Source organism: Artibeus jamaicensis, unplaced genomic scaffold, assembly GCF_021234435.1.
Source record: "Artibeus jamaicensis isolate MK-2021 breed Jamaican fruit bat unplaced genomic scaffold, CSHL_Jam_final scaffold_286, whole genome shotgun sequence".
NCBI lineage: Eukaryota > Metazoa > Chordata > Mammalia > Chiroptera > Phyllostomidae > Artibeus > Artibeus jamaicensis.
This window is the reverse complement of record NW_026522034.1, coordinates 12,602,680-12,622,734: the sequence shown is the minus strand read 5'-3', so window position 1 is coordinate 12,622,734 and position 20,055 is coordinate 12,602,680. Positions and strand designations below refer to the sequence as shown.

The 20,055-nt window shown below is 37.0% G+C and overlaps 1 protein-coding gene across 3 annotated transcripts; it reads left to right on the top strand.

The window, feature by feature from the left end:
• Nucleotides 1–5,521: 5,521 nt before the first annotated feature.
• CUNH14orf28 (chromosome unknown C14orf28 homolog) lies at nt 5,522–18,493 on the top strand. Of its 3 annotated transcripts, none has more exons than XM_037158282.2 (6): nt 5,522–5,847; nt 8,812–9,336; nt 11,164–11,253; nt 11,483–11,572; nt 12,474–12,608; nt 18,404–18,493. In XM_037158282.2, exons 2-6 carry the CDS (start codon nt 8,813–8,815, stop codon nt 18,444–18,446), a joined length of 882 nt encoding a protein of 293 aa, XP_037014177.1. In that variant the 5' UTR covers nt 5,522–5,847; nt 8,812; the 3' UTR covers nt 18,447–18,493. The 3 variants fall into 3 exon arrangements, with proteins under 3 accessions (XP_037014177.1, XP_053512870.1, XP_053512871.1); XM_053656895.1 differs by lacking the exon at nt 18,404–18,493 and adding an exon at nt 13,615–15,571; XM_053656896.1 differs by lacking the exons at nt 11,483–11,572; nt 18,404–18,493 and adding an exon at nt 13,615–15,571.
• Nucleotides 18,494–20,055: the final 1,562 nt, after the last annotated feature.

The following is a 20,055-nucleotide window of genomic DNA, read 5'->3' as shown; positions in this document are numbered from 1 at the left end:
AATTAAGAGAATGAGGAATTTAGGTAGCTTTTGGCTAGGTGCTCTTTCTGTTCCTTGTGGCATCAAAGAAAGTCACTCAGTGATATTCACCCGTGAATGGGAGAGTCTTAGTGAGTTCATGACAGCCTCGCTCATATATCTGACACCATGGCAGGACTAATTAGATTGTTGGGCTCAGCAGGCTCTGTTGACCAGATTATTAAGTATTTGATGTGAAAAATCTGAATTCATTACAAACCCATTCTCATTATTACAAGGAATTTCAACCTTAACACTGTCAGTGAAAGACCTGTTGGATTTGGAGTACGATTTTAAAAAATAAAATCATCTAAACTCTGAATAATGATGATAAAAGATGTTCTGTGAATAGAAGTGATGAATTGTCTTCTAGTATTTGCCATCACATAATTATGTGCACAAAAACTGGGCTAGACTTCTGAAGTTGGGTCATAAAAGGTCATGCAGAATTTGCCTTCTTCACCAACACACTTGCTCTTATAGACCTGAGCCACCATGTGAAAAGACACCATGTGGAGAGAAGCCATGTTCTGGTCAACAGAGGTAGCTGAGCCCAGCTTTGTCTGTCAATGGTAACTATCCAGAATCTGAGGAGTATATTATTAATACATCTTGAAAGGGATTTTGTGTAGTAATTTCAAGTATAAAACCTAGTATTAAGGAGTCATGTTCATAATTACTTACTACAGGTGGCAGAGTTTGGAAAAGTGTTTAACAGTATTTACTAAAGTTTAACATATGTATATCTTAAACCCAGTAATTTCACTCCTACACATATTCTCAACATACATAAGGAACAAAAGACCTGTACTAGAATTTTTAAAATATATTTTATTGATTATGCCATTACAGTTGTCCCTGTACTAGAATTTTAAATCAGAACATCTATTAGCCAAAAACTGGAAACTGTCCAAATGCCTATCAACAATAAATAAGATTAAAAAATTTATGTGCTATTTACAAAATAGGATGCTAAACAGTATTAAGAACAATCTACAAGGAACAACATGAATGAATCTCAAAAATCAATACTGAGAGAAAAAAGCTAGACACAAAAGGCACTTTTTGTATGATTCCATTACCATGAAGTACAAAAACAGGCAATACTAATCTATACCATTAGAAATCAGGATAATGGCTACCCTTGTGAGGTTTTGATAATGTTCTGCTTCTTGATCAGGGTGCTGGTTAGATAAGTGTGGTAATTTAAAAACATATCCACAGATCTTCTTACACTCTCCCCATCAGAAAGTGAAGTCCAGTTCCTTCCCCATGAATATAGGCTAGCCTTAGTGACTCACCTCCATTATGCAGAATGCACTGGAACTGAAATTGCATGACTCCTAATGCTAGGTAAAGAAAGGCACTAGAGTTTCTATCTAGTTCTCTTTGTTGGGATGCTCACCCTTGGTACCCAGCCATCATGCTATGAAAAAGTCAAAGAATCAATTGGATGTATTCTGATCACAGACACAGCTAAGATCCCAGTAACAGGTAGCATCAACAGCCAAATAATGTAAGTGAAGGAGCCTTCAGATGATTCCAGCCCCCAGCCTTCAAATTATCCTAGCCAAACCCTGACCAAATTGCAAATTCATAAGCAACATAAATGTTGCTATATTAAGCCACTGAATTTAGAGTTGATTTGTTATGCAAGTATATGTAACTGGAACACACAACAAGTGTGTTCATTTGGTGAAAATTCATCAACAGACAAGCCTATTGTGATATATACACTTTTCTTATATATATTAGCTAAGTTTGAATGGAGGTTTGAAATAAATACCATGCCAGAGAAACAAGCTTAAATTTCTCATTAAATTTTTAATACGCTTTATATAAATTCAGTATTTCATATCACCATAATACTTTTTCTTTTCTTACAATTACATAATATAAAGAAAAATGTAACAAATTTTTTACCACACCCTATACAGACATCTCCAAATCTCCATCATTTTATCCCCACACACTGCCCAACTCTGATTATTTATCATGTGTGGGTGTAAAAAGTGTTGGGAAGCGCTGTTATGAGGTATCTGCCCAACACCATTCCCTCTTCTTCTGTTAATAGTATCTCATTGACCTTTGGAGAACTACCACACTTCTGATCAATCAAGGTAGCTAAGACCTGATTTTTGGCTTTTTCTTTAACCCTATTATGCCTCACATTCTTCCAATAAATTTCTTATTGTAAGTTATTAATATCTGGTCTCTAGTCTTTGCAACCTAAGAAGGCTTAAACACTTACTGATAAATAGCTCCAGTGGTAACACACTATGTGACACACCATTGATAATAAATAAATATTAAATGAAATGCTTGTGAAATAATATTGCACAACTTATTTTTGACAAAAGAACAAAGGCTACACAGTAGAAAAGAACAGAGTTTCAACAAATATTGTTCAACAATAGGGTATCCATATGTAACAAATATGAACATGGATCCATATCTCAAACCATAAATGAAAATTAACTCAAAATGTGTCATAGACCTAAATATACGACAGACTAAACTAGAAAACTTCTATAAGAAAACATAGGAAAAGGTCTTTATGAGTCTAAAGTGGGTAAAGATTTCTTAGAAATGACATCAAAAAGCACAATCCATGAAAAAATAGTTTGGGCTTTATTAAAATTTAAAACTTCTGCTCTTAAAAATGTACTGTTAAGAGAATGAAAAAAAACATACTGAGAGAAAATCTTTGTAAAGTATATATCTGATAAAGAATTTGTTTCCAGAAGGTATTAAGAACTCTAATAACTTAAAATGAGCAACCCAACTTTTTTAATGGGTCAAAGATCTGAAAAGACACCTAACCAAAAAAGATATACAAATGGCAAATAAGCACATAAAAAGATGCTTGACTTCATTAGTCACTAGAAAAATACCAATTGAAACCACAACAAGATTCGACTACACACTTATTAGAACAGCTAAAATTAAAAACGACTGACATACCAAGTGCTAGTGATGATGTAGAGAAAATGGAACTTGAATATACTCCTAATCAGAATGTAAAATAGTACAACCACGACCATTCTGGAAAACAATTTAGCAGTGTCTTATAAAGTTAAACACACACCTACTCTATGATCCAACCATTCCACTTCTAGATTTTTACCCAAGATAAAATGGAAATAAACAGGGTGCTCAAAAGCAGGTTCACGCTTGCATTGAGACATTCTCTTAGTTAATGAACCTATTTTAATCATTATAACCTGCATGTCTTTTTCTGTACTAACAACTGTAAACCTAATTTTGCCACCCCTGTATGTCCACATAAAGAGTGGTACACAATGTTCATAGTAGCTATTGGTAACAGCCCAAAACCAGATGCAACCCAAATGTCCATCAACAGATAAGTGAATAAGTAAATTGTAATACATCCATATAATGAAATACAATAAAAAGCAACAAAAAAGAATGAACTATTGATACACAGGAAAAACACAGATGAGTGTCAAGATAATGATATTGAGTTAAAGAAATCAGATCCCCCCCCAAAATAATACATGCTGTCTGATTCTATATATGTATGTTTCTTTAGAAAAGGCAAATGAATCTAAAGTGACAGAAAGTAGATCAGTGGTTGCTTAGGTGTGGGAGGTGAGGATGGATGGGAGGAAAAATTAAAAAGAGACATGAGAAAACTTGAGAATGATGAATATATTCACTTTATTGTAGTGATGGTTTATACTTTATGCTCCTGATATCTGTTATACCTCAATAAAGCTCTTTAAAAAGAAACTGCAACTTAGCAGTCAGACTTTGAGGGAAGTAGAAATGAAGCAGAATGAAAATCTGGGTTAAAGGCCTCATGAGTTTTGTAAGCTATCCAAGTATGCAAGGAATCCACGCTTCTTCTCCCTAGCCAAGCCTAACCTGAGTTTAACAAGCCATCTCCCCACTATTCTCCAGGAATGGTAACGACCACCACTATTGGGTCTGTTTTCTGGAAGAGAATGACCCGATCAGTGTAAAATAAATTCCATGTCTTATGAGAGATTGTCAGTTAAACATATTCAACTTATAAAGATTTTTATTAACTTCTTTATTTTTTAAGATTTTATTTATTTATTTCTAGAGAGAGAGGAAGAAAGGAAAACATCAATCAATTGTTTCTCACATACCCCCAAATGGGGACCTGGCCTGCAACTGAGGCATGTGCCCTGATTGGGAATCAAATCAGCAACATTTTGGTTTGCAGGTTGGTGTTCAATCCACTGAGCCACACCATCCAGGGCCAATTTATAAACATTTTTAAAGGACTTTCTACTTGCAGAATAGTTTTAATACTGAGAGTGAACTTTTTCACATGTGAATTCCAATGTAGACACACTAGTTATTTAATCTCTCAGAGCCTCGGTTTCCTATGAAATAACATAATAAAAAAGCAGAAAACTAAAACAACGGACTATGACAGTTATTAATTCTTTTTGTGGGGGCAGAGCCATCGTTCTTCCCCCTCTGCTCTGAAAGATACCCATTTTTTCCCATCTCCAATGGTACTAATTACCTTCGGTAAGTCAAACTTCTCTCCCTGCCTCCATCCCTCCATCACTAGACTTCTTGAGAGAAGACCATGAGGTCCATAGCTTTGCTGACCACCATATTAGTGAAGAAAGCATCCAACCTCCGCCAGAGTCTGGTGTGACTAAGGACCACAATGATGTGCTGAGATGCCACTGAGCTCCCCGCATTGTGTATTCTACAGTTTAAGCTTCACTTTCCTGACAATTTCCATCTGTTAAACTAGATGGGGACAATCTCAACAGTATCCCATTTCTAACTGTGGGTAGAGGTACTTTTCCAGGGTGAACTGTGTTCTATGGGAGCAGAGCCATGTGAGCTTTGACTCTTTAAGGGAAGATACAAGAACTAGAGCCTACTGCACAGGAATTATGGTTGAGCCCACCAATTCTAGCTTTAAGCAACTCTAGCTTAAATTTCCGACTGTCGCTTATGTATGGGACCTTATCATATTCAAAACAAAAAAATTTCATCTCTACAGTGGGCTAAAGCTATTAATTTCTTTGAATGGTACTAACTTTCATTATAAATTATATCATTTTGGCCAAGCATTACCTTCAACACTAAAGACAGCATTTAACACACTAGCGGTAACTCATTTCTTTCTAAATAGATACTTATATCTAAAGCTTAACTAATTATAAGTTACCGAGAAAAGAAAGCTTACCCCTTCTGCGTTAAGAATTTGAGATCACAAAACCTAAAATTAAATTCAAATCAAGTAAGGTCCAAAAATGGTACAAACCTCAAATAGCCAAGCTAAGCTCCGCCTCTGTGCAAATCCTGCCCACTTTGGCTGCTCCACTCAGCCTCTAACACTACAACCCCGCCCTTCTCAAAGAGGTCCCGATCCCCACCCTGCCCCTACCCGCCCCCCCACACCTGCTGTTGGTTCCCATTGGGCGAAGCTGATTGCTGTATACACACCCGACGGACACGCGTTTGGCCTTGGCCTTCTTGCGCCTGCGCAGCAGCGCCGTCAGGAGGCTGGGAACTGGGGGCTGGGGAACCGGAGGCGGAGGTCAGGCTGAGTCTTCCCCGGTAATAAGGAGCAACGCGTCCCGCGGTCCTGGCTCCTTGGGTCCTGTCGGATCAGGTCTGGGCGCCGCTGCTGTGGCTCCCGCCGCGGCGGGTGCGATGGAGACCGTGCCGGAGCCCAGCACTCACTCCGGAGGAGGTCGAGACAGCTGGCGGTTCTCGTAGATGTGTCGGGGAAGGCAGCCCGGGCTCTCCATGAGCAAGCGGCGGCGGCGACGGGGGCGGCGGCACCGGCGGTTTTCAGTCCCCGGGGAGGTACGTGGAGTCAGCTTCTTGGCGCAGAGGCTGTGGTGTGTGGGAATGCCTTCCGCGGCCCAGTTTTCTAGCTCATTGCCCGTAGTCCCGTGCGCTTTGCGGGGCCACTGCCTGGATGCTAACAGGGGCGTTCAGCCTTGTGCACCGGCTTCTGGTCCGGGGACCGCCCGGCCCGCGTTGCGGAGCTAGTGCTTGGGGCCAGGCCTTCCAGGGTGTGGCGGGCCGGGGGCTTGGTGGGTGTGGCTGGGGTTCGGAGGGGCTCAGCAGGGTGCCCACCGCTCGCCGGAAGCCCAGTGCTGCTTGGAGGGGAGCTTGTGGCCATTTTTCAGATTATTTTGGAACGCTGATTCCAGAGGGGCCCTTTAGGACCCCCAGGCTGTTAGAGCGTCCTGCAGTCAGTGCCTTTGGCAAATGGTCTGGCTCTCATGACTAAAGTGGAGTACAAATTGTCACCCTTGAAAATGACTGGGGGGAAACAAAAGTGGTGTTTTTCAAGGAAAGGTCGGGGAGTTGAGCAGGTTTATTCAAACTGCAGGGCCTGTTGGGACAGGAAAATAAAGACAGCCGAATAACTCCTTCAGGATTTCTAATACAGTGCCTAACGAACAATCTTAGAAGGTGTGGCGAAAACAAGGCAGGTTTAAGTAAAGCTCTTTGTAGCTGTTTCTGCATCGTTTTAATTAATTTTTAGTAGTTTCTTTGAGACAAATCACCACGTTAGTCTGACTACTAGATTGTGTCTTCTAGTTCTTCCAATACTCTGCCCCCTCTTTTTTTGCATATGTACGTATAAAATTGTAACTTAATTCTTCTAGAGTATAACTGTTGATTTATAGCGCTGTAGTTATTATTCATTTCAGTCATATCCAAAAGATAATTGGAAAAAAAGCCACTGGAGACTTATGATTTCTTTTCAATGAAATATTTAGGAATCTGAACTCAAGCCCTTGATTTTATGACCTTGCTACAAAGTTCTTTATATTCAACATAAATAAAGCATAAAGTTATTTTTAATTTTAACGTATTTGAATGCCTTACGAATTTTCTTTTCAAATCTGCGCCGGAAATGTGTTAGTTCTTAATGAGAAATTGAGTGTTTTCCTAGGTTCCAAATTTGCCACGCCCTCTTATTCCTAATTGGTTGACTAGAACCAACCTGTTACTATATATAAACATCTGTACTTCAGACTAAATATAGCTGGACATTTTAGCGTGCAGATTATCTTTCTTCAAGCCGAAAATATTGTTGATGTGTTTAATGTATCATGGAACTGAATTTTTAGTCTGCTAGTATTGTAAAATCAGTTTGAACTAAATTTCTTGTGCAAATAAAACATAGGTTTGCAGTACTGAGTTTTGGATTCATGTTATGCTTAGGAGGGTGTGGAACTTCAAAAGATGGTAAAAATAAGACACTGACCTCAGTCACTCACTTCTCTTTCTAACTTCCCTTTTCTTCATAAAAAATACTCGTATACTTTTTCATAAAAGTACCACATTGGAAAACACTATGATGCTTTTTGGACATTTTTTGGTCCCAAGTAAAGCACTTTCTCAGTTATTTCATTAGAACCTCTTTCTTTAATTTTTAAAAATGTTGCTTTATATAACATACATATGACATGCATATGTTTATTAGAATACTGTCATTAAGCTAAAAAAATGAAATACTTAGCTATCTTCAAAGCTAGGGAAAGTATAGGCGCCGACTTAAATAGGGAGGACACCTCAGCAAATTCTCCAAAACATTCAGAGACGGGAATCAGCATACTTTTCAAGATGTGAATCAAATCTCACAGCATGGCTTCTGTAATTCAAATTGTATTGGGTTGGCCACAAAGTCTATATGTTTTTTTCCATAAAAGAAAAGGCACATTTTTCATTTTCACCAACTTTATTGACTTGGATATTTTGAGTCTATTGTCTATCTCCTGTGTGGTATAATGTTGATTGTTCTCAATTAATGTCTCAATCTGATTGCTATCAACTTCAACTGGTCTACACGACCGTGGAGCATCATCCATTGAGAAATGTCTAGCACGAAAATTTGCCAACCACTTTTGACACATTCGAAGTCACTACACCTCCTCCATACACTACACAGATTTTTTGCGTTTCATTTGCGTATTTACCTTTCTTGATATAATAAAGCATAATATGCCAAAAATGTTGCTTATTTTCTTCCATCTTCAATATTAAAATGGCTACACAAAATTCACCAATTTTGATAAGTTTTTTTTAACACACACTGATATGACAGCTGTTACAATACAATCTAACAAAAATGTTTCAAATGAAGTTAAAGATAACTAGTGCTACTAGAGCCATCTCACAGGAAAAAAAAGAATGAAATTTTTGGCCAATTCACTAGGACATCTAGCATGGTCCTAAATTGTAAGTAAAAATCTCAGCATTCATAGAAATTATTTTTGTATTAGCTATGCTACTATTCAGTTAAGTTCTCATGATTACTCTTCTTATGTTATCTTTCAAAGATAATTGGTCATTATTCTGTAGCCCACATAAGGATTTCCTTGCAGTATATTCATTTTATAAGCGAAGCTACACATATTAAGAAAATGAAGCAGCACTTGTATATTAAAGGGTGGTAGGAAGAGGTTTACATTAGGAAAGCACACAACCAAATTTAGATGCTATCTTTACTTTTATTTAAGTTTTTTTTATTACAGGGTTTTCTTATAGTACAGATACAATCTGTGGTATGATTAATATAAACTATCAAATGGCTATTCTTTACCTCAAAAAAGGGTCGCAGCTTATGTAGTTTTTCCAAAGACCATGCATATTGTCTCCCAAATTCATAACTAAAATTGTTTTAAACAATTTTATTATATTGGGAGGCCATTTAACCAAATTTAATTGAAGTCTTTAGATGGCTTTATTTCCATTAAAAGATAACGTACGTAGTCACATGCATGTTCTATTTTAACTTTTAAAATACAGGATGAAGACACTGTTTGAAGAGATCAAAGCATCAATTAAAAACAACTATAACCAAGATCGCTCGTTTTGGAGGCCCGTTCTGCCTTGGGGAGGTGTCTTCACGATCAAAGCTGGCCGCAAAGCAGTGTCCTGTACCCCGCTCTACGTGGAAATAAGACTGAAAAATACCTGCACCATAGATGGATTCTTAATGTTACTCTACGTCATTCTTCATGAGAATGAAAATTTTCCCAGAGAACTCTCTCTTCACTTAGGGAGAGAGTTTATAGACTGTTTTCTTTATTTGATGGACACCTATAGTTTTACAACTGTGAAGCTACTTTGGATTTGGGACAAGATGGAAAAACAGCAATATAAATCTGAAGTTTATAAAGCTTCATTAATAATTGATCTGTTTGGGAATGAACATGATAATTTTACAAAAAATCTTGAAAATCTCATGTCTACCATACAAGAGAGCTACTGTTCTAACTGGCGATGCCCAACTCGCGTGCAGGAGGATCAGCAGCGCACAATTAATATAAGGTAAGTTGCTGTAACGTCTGCTTTATGTTCTCTGAAGTCTGTTTTGTCTCTTTTAGCAGAAATAATATACTTTTTAAATTAAGTGCTATAAATATAAATCTGTATATATAGTCAAAGTACTTTTCAGAGTACAGGATTATGTGTAATTACTTACACATATATCAACCACACAAATTTAAGACTCTTTGGTAGGTCCCGTGACAGAAACATACAAACATCTTAGAATTTACTTTTAAAAAACCAACTAATATTTCTCTCGCAAAATAATGAACTATTCAGAATGCAAAATATGTTGCTTTTGTCTTGAATTGACTAATGCGACTAGATAATTCCAGTGTCACATCTTTGGTGGGTGAGATCTACATGCACAAGAAGGAAAATACTCCTACATGTTATGACCAGGGCTGAGTTAGAGACAGTAATCACAGACTTGGGATCCTAATACCTGGAGAAGATGTGCCTATGAGGAACATTTTCGCTGACTAGAAAAGGTGCTGGTGGCCTGCTAAGTATTTTTGAGTTTCAGAGAGAAGACAGTTCTCCAAGCTGGTGAATGACAGGGAGAAAGGCCAAAATGGCAAGTCCTAGTAGGTAGAGTATGGGGAGACATTGAAGCCTGGAAGGAGACAAGTGCTGGAAAAAGGAGAATGGCCAGTGGAGAAAAAAAAACGACAGAAAAACAGACCTAAACACATTGTTTTCAGAAAGCGTGTTTGGCCCCATGGTCCAGAAAAACAGCCTAAATTGTTCTCTTTGGGCGGTATACATCCCATACCCTAACTTATTGAATTCACATTGTCTTATAGCATATTTAACTCTAATATTGTAACAGCATGATACTTATGGAAAGTTGAAGGCATTTTATTATTTTTAGACCCTAACAATTAATGTCTCTTTTTTTGAAATACACTTTTTCCATTTCCTTGTATTGCTGATATGAGGGTGTTGATTTTGAAATCTGTCAGGCAAAAAAGTTCTATTATTCTAAATCATAATGGATTAAAAAGCATTTCAGAAATTTGTCTTTTTTTAAACTAATTTTAATTTGTATATGTTTTGGAACTATAATGAAGTATTTATATTTTATTGATACTAATATTTTATGCTTTTCTTAATAAAACATCATACTCTATAACTTTCTTAAGCTTTTGCCTGTTTTTTTTTAATCCTGTATTTAAAACAACTTCTGAAATGTGTAGGAAAAAAATTTTAACAAATCAGGTAGCTGAGGGCAACAGTGGCTGCAACTTAGTCTGGCAACTTGAGTAACCAGTTGCTTCTCTGATTCTGGGTCCCACTTTTCTTCCCCCTAGACCAGAACCCTTTCTATTGAATCCTCTGGGTGGACATTTTTTTTTAAGATTTTATTTATTTTTTTTAGAGAGAAGGGAAAGGCGAGAAAAAGGGAGAGAAACATCTATCAGCTGCCTCTCACAGGTCCCCCAACCAAGGACCTAGCCTGCAACCCAGGCATGTGCCCTGGCCAGGAATCAAACTGGTGATCTTCTGGTTCACAAGTCCCTGCTCAACCCACCAAGCCACACCAGCCAGGGCTGGAAAATTTTTTTAAGTAACAACAACTGCATATTTCAGTTTATAGAAAGATTTAATGTTTCTTGGAAAGCTTCATACATTGACATTTATTAAATTTAACCAGTTTTTGTACTATCCGCAAGGCAAAGGTAAATAACAGAAGTTATACTTTTACTTGGTTTGCTAATTGTAAATCGACCTATAGATTTTGTAATCCTAATAATGTGTAACCTGTAAAATAATTTACCCGTAAAATGTTGAAGCAGTTTTATATGCATTTTGCAATTGTTATAGTCCTCCCCAAGAAACTCCACATGGAAACTTGATACGACTGGCTGTCGATGAGTTATTCTGTTCCAAGATTGAACTGTGTGAAGAACGTGGGTGAGTATATAATAGCCGATTAAGGTGAAAGTATTCTGCATTGTTTATAAAGAAACCTGGACTGACATGCTCTTTGATGTTAGAGGAAGTCTAACTTTTTTTAAATCTTAACACCTTGTAGTTTCCTATACTATCTTATGCTGCATTGTCACTATCAAATAGAATATAATACAGTTAATTGACAAATACAAAGCAAATGCCTTTTCTTTTTTCCCCCACTGCTGAGTAGGTACAATAAAACCTTTGTTAACCAGAACCCAATTAATCGGGACCCTCAGTTAACTGGATTTTTTCTGCATTCCTCATTTGGGAGAAAGAGGTAAATTACAACCAAAAAACTTAACATAGTGTAAAGAAAAAGAAATCCAAAGGGGCAGAAAATATATTCATCCCAATCTCTTAATTTCTGTATCTTCAGAAGGATGATCTTAGAGCTAACTAATTACAAAAGGAGAGAATAAAATATGTTCAGTTAATTGTACTTAAGTTCAGAAAGTGAACTAATATATTTTAGCAATAAATACTGAAACAAAATGATTTTTCTGTTAGTTTAGTCAATTAATATTCATTAACCAAAATACTGTACCACGAGCATTGCGGTTAATCAAGATTTTACTGTATGTATTTATTGTATTCTGATTCATATGCTTAATACTTGATGCTAAGAAAACAGAATTTGCTTTATCCTGTGGGAAAAGGAAGCAATTTGGGAATTTTATCCAGTCAAAGAGGCCTGTAAGAATTATATTATTCCCTTCTCTGCCATTATTTCCCTTTGAAACCATCTTATATAAAGAAAAATGTATCTAAAAATAAAAGCAAAAAAAATGTTTTTAAAGCAAAAGAATAAAAATAAAAGCTACTCACTTTTGTAAGCCTAGATAAAATGGCTAGCTTTTCCTGGAGTTTTAAAAATATCATTTATTGTATGTAGAATCTCAGAGTTTATAAGCTTCTCAGAATAGATATACAAGGGTGGGCAAAAGTAGGCTTACAGTTGTAATACAAATAATACAATAATTCATAAATAATATGAGAATAAACTTTGTGTTACACCTACTTTTGCCCATCCCGTATAAGGTACTAATATAGCCACACTATTACCAATACCTAAAATAGGTAATTATGTTTATTATGACGTGAAGTAATAAAGACAACCGAAAAATGATCAAAGTCAGCTTTATTCCAAGTTTAATAAAGTTCGTGTATTTCAATTTTAGGTGTGATGGTTTAAGAGAATTCTCCCAACGAGTTTTCTGCCATGGGGCACCCCCTTTTGTTGTCTTAAATATGCAGCATTGGAAATCGGAAGATCTGGCATATGTACCCTATCACTTGGATTTATCTGATCATAAGTAGGTATTTTTTGTTTGTTTCACAAAACTAGTAAAAATAAATGTATTTTATATTTTCTGCTATTCTATTATGATTTTGCCCAGCCCTTAAGGAAATATTATCAAAAAGATTGTAGCTATCTCTAGATTTATGTATCTCAGATAAGTTCAGACCCTATACGGAAAATTAGTCTCTGGCATTGTGGGTGGTGCTCAGGTGCTTGGATTATGGAATAGGAAGAATTGGGTTCAAATCCAGCCCCACTTAGGCCAGTTACTTAACCAGTTTAACTCATCAGTTTTCTTATCTATAAAACAGAGATGACAGTTTATATCTGGTGCCATTACTGCGAGAATTTTCTTTAAGATTTTGTTTGTTTGTTTGTTTGTTTCTAAAGAGGGGGAAGGGAGAGAGGGAGAGAAACATCAATGTGTGGTTGCCTCTTGTGCGCCCCCTACTGGGGACCTGGCCCACAACCCAGTCAGGGAACCAAACAGGCAATCCTTTGTTTCACAGGCCAGCACTCAATCCACTTGAACCACACCAGTCAGGGCTACTGTGAGAATTTAATGAGATAGCACATGAAAAGTGTTTAGGATAGTACCTATACCTAGTAATACTGGCCATTGTATTTCAAGTCAAAAGTAGTATGTAATATGAAGTCATCATTTAAAAATAAAATGCTGCTGTCATCATTATAGATAAAAATACCTGCATATAAATTAGGACATACAACATTCTTTTAACTTTTTGCTTTAAAAGTTTTTTCGTATGTTTTATTTAATAGAACCATACAGGTTATGAATTAAGGTCCATATTTTTTAATTCTTAAATTATATCAATTTAAAACATTCTTAAACATTTTATTTCAACTTACCAATTATAGTACATTAATTTTACAGGTGAATATGTTTTTTAGGGAGTAGACTGTAAACTCAATTTTTACTCCTTATTTAAGAATTTAAGGAATGTTTACCTTAAGAACAAAATACTCTTTTCTGCTCTACATTGTCATTGAATTTACAGATATTTGTTGGAAGGTGCCACATTATTTAACAAAGAGGAACATCATTATTCTGCAGCTTTCCAGATCGATGGACATTGGATGCACTATGATGGCCTCAGAAATGTGAATTTAATTTTGCTAAATAAACCACCTGAGTTTCTCCTGTTGTCATCATTGGTTTATATTCGAGCAACAGAAAAATAAATATAGGCCGATGCTAAATTTAATTGTTTTCCCTTCTGCCCATGCTCCCCAAGGTGAAGGGCTTTTATTTTGTATATACTTGGTATCCAAGGAAATAGTTCAACTATACTAGTTTCAGAGTTGTATCTTCCAGTGTTTAGCCCCAGGTAAATGTTTTATATAGAGAATCTATGCAAAAGTGTTTGTATTTCTTTTTTCTATATCCAGGTTTATTTTTATACAAGCATATTTTATGTTGAAATAAAATATATCTTTGTATTTTTTATTTATATGTACCTCAAAGATTTTTTACAATTCTGTCCATGAATCTAAGAAAACACTTGTCATTTGAAGTCTCAACTTTGAGGGGCGAGGGGTATATCCAAATAAAGTCTGCGTAGAAGTCAGTGTTTCTGTTTCTATAAATTCCACAGTTCAAAATGTGTCTGAGAATATTCCTTTGCCCTACCTCACTCTAATCCAAAGTGCATTACTGGACCTAGTATATATTTGAATGTATGAGTTGTAGACAGCTTAGTCTATTTTACCTGTTGTTTTGCCTAAGTTCCCTGAAGCAGTTTTTTTAAATTTTTGGTGAGAGTGCTTTCTGGGCTTGAATAATTTCTTTATAATGGCAAATTTCTTTAACCACACTTGCTGAAGTATTATATACCTGCCAGTGAATCTTAAATATTAATTAAGTTCCTAAGCCTAATTAGAGTTATTGTTAAAAATAAATTATATAACTAATCTAAGCAATTATCTCATAGTTAAATGTCATGGAACTTCTCCAATAAAAATGTATTTTGCACATAAGATAAATATAAAAAATAGGCAACTGGGTGTTTACAAATGTTGGATTAATAGTAGAAATGTATTTTAAATATATACTTAAGAGAACATGGGTACTTGGAAGTATTTTTCTAGTAAGTCATATTGGCACAGGAAAAAAAACAAATTTTTCAAGTAACATCTGTTGGCTCCTTTATAAGTAGTAAATCGGTAGCTTGAGACTTTGATTTGCAATAGAAATCACTAGAATTGTAAAGATAACAGAATATTGTGTTTCTCTTCAGACACCCTAAGGTCTCTCTTTCTCTCTCTCTCTTGAAATTTAAAGAGAAAAAATTAAATCCTATTCTTAAGGGAAAATACATTTTGAAGTTTATTACAATTTTTTTAGTGTTTACATTACATTGAACAGTCCACCTTAGGTTTTGGGTTGAGATTGAGCGCACTATATTTGGAAATTTCTACATGATAACCCAGGTCACTGCCATATCCAAATTGCTAGATTTAATTCAGTAGATTGTCTTACATTGGCATGGTGCCATGTTGAGAGAACATACTGAAGAATGTATAAATGTGAGCAAAATGTTGCTGAAAATGCCTCACTTTGAGCAAATACTATGAAAATTCCTTTTTTACATGAGATAAAAAGTAGTGATTTATTTTATAAAAATAAATTCACCCCAAGGTTTATTTAAATAGTTCCCCGCATGTACTTAAATAGGATTTGATTTACAGTAAACTTTTCTGGGGACACTCTCTTGCATGAATCAAAGTATAGAAAAACACAAATTCTAGCTTATATGTAAATGGTATCATTAACAAAATTATTCCTACTGTGGATTTATTTTTTTTAGAACTTGCACTTTAATTGGAATGATACTAGTTTATCACAAAACCATCACTTACCTACCTCACAGGGTTGTTGTGAGGATTTAGATGTTTGTTAAAACCTTGACTACCTTGAACATGCTAATAAACATTTTTTTCTACCTCTTTCATGTACAGGCAAGTCTCCCAAATTCTCTTACAAATGAAATTCTTAGATTTTTTAAAAAATTCAGCAGTAACTCATATCAGCAATGGATTTAATGTGTACTGGAATTTAAGTATGTCTTCTAGACCCAAGATAGTGAGTGGGGTTTAAGGATAATAGGTACTTTATTTCTATGCTCGTGTTTGGTTGGTAGAAAGAAGAAATTATTCCCTGCTTACCAAATTATAGAAAAGCAGTGAAAAATAATGAACTAGGTTGTCTGCAAAATGTGAAGAGGAGGGTATGGAAAATTCTATAACCTTAAACACTCTTAGAGAAATTGGACAGGTGGGCGAAGATATGAAGGAATAATCAAGGTACCTCAAATCACAACTATACCTATGGGGAGAGCAAAAAATGATTTTAAAACCATAGCATTATAGGGGAATAAAGAATAAATACAGCAAGTTTAAGGAAGAATGTCCAACTTACTTCTCTTCTGCAAAAAAAACCTTTTCCCTCCCAGCTTAGCAAGTGATCTTACTTAGGTTTATCCCTTCAGGATGGCTTTTCACTATTAATTATTAGAGTTGATTTAGTACGTGAGGCCTTCTCACTGGATCTGATCCAATCAGGAAAAAAAATGAAAGATAACTGACTTCAGGCAGGCTTTGCATGCTTACTACGGTGAATTTTATATTCTGTTTCATTCTTAGAGTCTGAGCAAACAAGCTATATGTAAGCAGTTAACTACTATGACAAAAAGCCGTACTTGTTAAGTATATCAACTGTTTATAATTAAATGAATTAATAACAATTATTTGAAAATAATTGTAATGCTCTATAAGAAGAAAGGGTAAGCAGTTTGAATAAAAATGACTGAAATAAGTACTAAACTACAGCCAAAGTAAACATACTGGGTGGGCAAAAGTAGGCTTGTAGTTCATAATACAGTAATAACAGCTGTAAAACTACATTTGCCCCACCCTGTATTCTTGTCTTTGTTAATGTTCTAACATCCGTCTGCCACAGATGAAAGTAAAACTACCAAGACATGATCTCCTTGGGGAGGAGAAGTGGTTAATCTCAAAGGAGCAGGACCAAGAATCCCTTCCTCAACTGCTTTTATTAGGTTGTAATACACAGGAATGCAGGTAAAGCTCATCAATTAGTGTCAGGCGGCAAGGATCAAACAATAGATAATATTTCAAAGAAATCTGAGGGCTTAATTTGAGTCAGTGTCAAATAAGGGGGTTGCAAAAACATTGGGAGTATTGGGAGGCATACTCATCTACTCAAACCCTTATCATACAAATGAAAGCACTGTTAGCAAAGCAGGCTTCATAAGAGTTTGTGAATTCTTTCTTATGTCCGATCACCCTGGAACCCACTCTAGCTGGCAAAGGGCTGCACTGCTCTCCCTGTCATAGGTATATAGGCTTAAGTGAATTAGAGCCAGAAAGCACTTCTCCCAGATGAAAATGGGGACTCAAGTTATGTCAGAATAGCCGGGAAGCTAGGGTCCATCACCCCCTCTTTGCTGTGACCCCCCAAGTCCTTCCTTGAGGGCCTCCCAAGTGATTGTGTCTGGCTTAGGTTGCCCCACCTCTGAGGGGTCTTACCTGTCATTGACTAACCAACCAACCAAGCACTGGGGGCCAGAGATGGATGAAGCAGAAGTAGCACTCCTGCCAGGAGGATAAGCTTTGTCTCCTTAGTGGCTCACAGTCTGAAGGTCGCTCACTCAGCCTTGGCCATGGGGGGTCACAGCTCCTGAAAACATCCAGGGTGGTTCCCAACACTGCTGTCTACCTGAGGAGGTATATTAGGTTATTTACTGGCAATGAGCAGTCAGTTCTGTAGTCCATCCATTGTTTTCTCAATGAATTCTGCAAGCTGTCAAGAGGAAAATCTTGAAAATGACAAAGTGAGCTTCTTTGGCAGGGCCCTAAAAAATGAACTGGAGTAGGAACTTGAGGAGCAAAGGAGCTGTGTAGACAAGTTAACTATGGTAGTATTAGAAATCTGTGACTTCATCACTTCCCTATTTTCCCTTTGAGTTCTATAGCTTTATTTTTTAACATTATAAAAATGCACTTAAGTCAGTAAATACAAATAAAAAGTGTAAAGAAAATTATCATCCATGATTTCTCTACCTGGTATGGCTCCCTCATACTGAAGAGGACCAAGAATCAATGAGTTAGGGCTTTGAAATAAGAGACGTGTACCCCTGGGGTTTGCCATAGTGGCGACAGAAATAATCAGCATGAGAAAACATGGAGAGGGAAATGAGTGAGCAAAACTGCTGTGGCCACCTGTTCAGACATTTCTTTATACCTGGACACTTGGCTTCAGAAGCTTTTATCTTCTCAAACTTTTAAGAATTCATTATTTTATGGTTATCATTCCTTTACGTTCTATCTAAATCTCAAAACTAGTATTCCAGGTGCCAGAGTTGAAAGCAAGACCCTGTGGTATACATTGTCCCCAAAAGGATACAACAAAATAGACTTTGTCTCTCTGTTAACCTAACAGAGGAGTAATTGAAGATTAAAATACACTGAGCATGATTAGCTTGCTTTAAGGGTAGACTAGGAAAAGCTATCTGAGGGAGCTTGTGATGAGTAGGAATGTAGACAACATCTCTGCACATTCAACATATGGAAATTTCAGGACAGAGGGAAAGGAGAGGAGCAGAGAAGATGGAAGGAAATAAGAGCTGATCTGTGCTCAAGCCAAGAAGCCACCAGATTAAGACTTGAGAAAATGACTGGCTGGAAAAATCTCTACCCATCCAAGCTAAGCTTGATTTGGGGGCTACAAGCCAAAATAAATTAACATCAGACATACTTTCTCTGCAGTGTTCACTTACTACATACCTACTATCTACTACCTGGTAGTTGAACTAGATGGAATTTCTGCCCTGAAGGTATACACGTCTAGAGAAGGGGCAAGATGAGTAGCCTGATGACTACAGAGGTAAGTACTATGGCAGAGTAAGCACATGGAGCTTTGAGAGTACAGAGCAAGAGCAGATCGGCACACATCTGCTGTGAGGTCTTTAAGCCTTTCACGGTTACTGCCTAGCATTCCTGCAGAAGGTCTGGGGAGGAAAGATTGTCTAGTTTGTGATTTCAAGGACAAATATCTATACTGCCTCTACCTCTACCCACAAAGCCTAATGACCTTTCATTTCTGTTCAAAAGCTATAAACCCTAAAATTACAAAAGAATTTTCAAACACCATCAAATTTAGAAAGAAATTTGTTGTAGCTAAAGTAATTCACAAGAATTAATCTCAAATACTTTCTATTTTTAATAAGAGGGAAGGGACTTGAGAGGAAAGCAAAGGGGTCATTGGGATGGGTCCTCGTTAAGTATTTAGTGAGTCCTGGCCAGTGTGGGTCAGTGTGTGGGGACATCCTCCCACACACAGGAGGGCTGGGGGTTCATTCTAGTCAGGGCATGTGCCTGGGTTGCAGGCTCAGTCCTGGGTTGGGCTATGTGGGAGGCGGCTGGTTGATCACATTTTCTCTCTTGTGCACTTGAGCTCGCTCTCTCTCTCTCTCTCTCATAAACAAACATTAAAAAAAAAAAATTTAAAGCCCTGGATGGTGTGGCTCAGTGGATTTAGTGCCAGCCTGCAAACCAAAAGATGCCTGACTCAGTTCCCAGTCAGGGCACATGCCTGGGCTGCGGGCCACTTTCCAGTAGGGGGCGTGAGAGAATCTAATGTTTCTCTCCCTCTCTTTCTCCCCAGAAATAAATAAATAAATTCTATTTAAATTTTTTAGAAATACTTGGAGAATATGTTGACTGGACTTGGTGAAGGGACAGGACTGGATTTCCAACTCTTTTTTTAAAAGATTCTATTTATCTTTGGAGGGGAAGGGAAGGAGAGAGAGGGAAATATCTATGTATGGTTGCCTTTCGTGCGTCCCCTGCTGGGAACTGGCCTGCAACCCAGGCATGTTCCCTGACGGGGAATTGAACCTTGATCCTTTCTTTGGTTTGCAGGCTCGTGCTCAATCCACTGAGCTAGGGCCAACTCTTTTTTTTTTTTTTTAACAATTTTTTTATTGTTCAAGTACAGTTTTCTGCCTTTTCCCCCCACCCCTCCCCACCACCCCAGTTCTTCCCAGCTCCCTCCCCTGTTTCCACCCCTCCTTATTATTGTCCACGTGTCCTTTACACTTGTCCCTATAAACCCTTCACCCTTTTCCCCCATTATCCCCTCCCCTCTCCCCTCTGGTCCCTGTCAGCCTGTTCTCAATTTCAATGTCTTTGGCTATACTTTTCTTGTTTGTTCTTTTTGTTAATTAGCTTCCTGTTAATGGTAAGACTATATGGTATTTGTCTTTCACCACCTGGCTTATTTCACTCAGGATAATGCTCTCCAGTTCCATCCATGCTGTTGTAAAAAAGTAGGAGATACTTCTTTCTTTCTGCTTCATAGTATTCCATTGTGTAAATGTACCATAGTTTTTGGATCCATTTATTTAGTGATGGGCACT